This window comes from Phaseolus vulgaris, chromosome 4, assembly GCF_000499845.2.
Source record: "Phaseolus vulgaris cultivar G19833 chromosome 4, P. vulgaris v2.0, whole genome shotgun sequence".
Classification (NCBI taxonomy): domain Eukaryota; kingdom Viridiplantae; phylum Streptophyta; class Magnoliopsida; order Fabales; family Fabaceae; genus Phaseolus; species Phaseolus vulgaris.
In genome coordinates, this window is record NC_023756.2 from 37,954,730 (window position 1) to 37,956,401 (window position 1,672).

The window sequence follows — 1,672 nt, forward strand, 5'->3', positions numbered from 1 at the left end:
GTCGATTCCCCACGTATGAAAGGGCCATGGACTATATATGGATCTCAGCTCCTCCGGCGGCGCCTTGTGCCAATCAGCGTGCCTCTGACACTACTTGCAACGCTGGGCGTGTCGCACGCAATCCTCTTTCACCGTTGGCCAGTAGAAGCCGGCACATACCACTTTAGAAGCTAAAGACCTTCCCCCCACGTGGCTCCCACAAATACCTTCGTGGAGCTCAGCCATTATCCTGGTGCACTCGTTGCCACTTACGCACGTCAGGATGGGGTGTGTGAACCCGTGTCTGAACAATATCCCGTCTACCAGGGTATATCTTGCAGCGTTCCTCTTAATCTTCTTGCCTTCTTCTGGTTCCGCTGGGAGAATCCCATCCGCCAGGTATCGCCTGTATGGCGTCATCCAAGTGTCTCCCTCGGCCAAAGTATATACCTGCGTATGCTTTCCTTCCTCGGGTGCGTCCGCATATGTGTTGATGCGAGGTGTCTTCATCGTATCTTGAGTCAAAGAACGATGACTCCTCGGCCTTCCTCTTGCTGTACCAATATGGAGGACGTCCACCCTGTTATCTTCCATGAATTTCCGCGGAGCTTTGAGCGTCTCTTGGATCACTGTCCTCTATCTGCCCCCCTTGCCTGAGCTGGCCAGCTTGGCAAGCAGGTCAGCTCTGGCATTCTACTCCCTCGGGACATGTACTAGTTCAAGAGCGCTGAATGCTCCCCTTAGCAGCTGGACATACCTCAGGTACGCCGCCATTTGTGGGTCCTTAGCCTGAAATTCTCCCGAGACTTGCCCTGTGATCAGCTGTGAATCACTCTTTACAAAGAGGTTTTGCGCACCCATTTCTTTGGCCAGGAGCATCCCTGCTATCAGTGCCTCGTACTCAGCTTGGTTATTGCTCGCTTTAAAAGCGAAGTGTACAGCTTGCTCGATCAGCAAGCCATTAGGTCCTTCCAAGACTATTCCTGCTCCACTTCCTTGTTGGTTGGACGAACCATCGACCGAGAGCGACCACTTCGATCCTGGGTCGGCCTCTTGGTCGCCTCCAGGTGATAGCTCTGCAACGAAGTCCGCATATACTTGACCTTTGATAGATCCTCTGGGCTCGTACCAAATATCAAACTCCGACAGCTCCACTGCCCAGCGAACCATCCTTCCAGCAACGTCAAGTTTCTGTAGTACCTTCTGGATGGGAAAGTTCGTCATCACCACTACTGTAAAACTGTGAAAGTAGTGGCGGAGCCTCCTGGCCGAGAATACCACGGCCAATGCTGCCTTCTCCAGCGACTGATACCTCGTCTCCGGGCCTTGCAAGACTTTACTCACAAAATAGATGGGCCTCTGTACTTGGTCCTGCTCCTGGACTAGCACAGAACTGATGGCCCGCTCTGTTACCGCAAAGTATAGTCAGAGGGGCACGCCTGCCACTGGTTTGCAAAGCACTGGTGGTGTCGCCAAATACTCTTTCAACTTGAGGAATGCTGCTTCACACTCGTCGGTCCACGCAAAGCGGCTATTTCTCTTGAGGCACTGGAAATAGGGGTGTCCTTTCTCTCCTCCTGCAGAAACGAACCTTGATAATGCTGCCATTCGCCCTGTCAGTTGTTGCACTTCCTTCACTGATGTCGGGCTCCTCATAGCGATGATGGCGACGCACTTATCAGGGTTCTCCTCA

The 1,672-nt window shown here is 52.9% G+C and overlaps 1 protein-coding gene across 1 annotated transcript; it reads right to left on the reverse strand.

The window, feature by feature from the left end:
• Positions 1-672: 672 nt before the first annotated feature.
• LOC137838766 (uncharacterized) lies at positions 673-1,203 on the reverse strand. The gene has a single exon (XM_068647993.1). The coding sequence runs from the start codon at positions 1,201-1,203 to the stop codon at positions 673-675; it is 531 nt and encodes a 176-aa protein (XP_068504094.1).
• Positions 1,204-1,672: the final 469 nt, after the last annotated feature.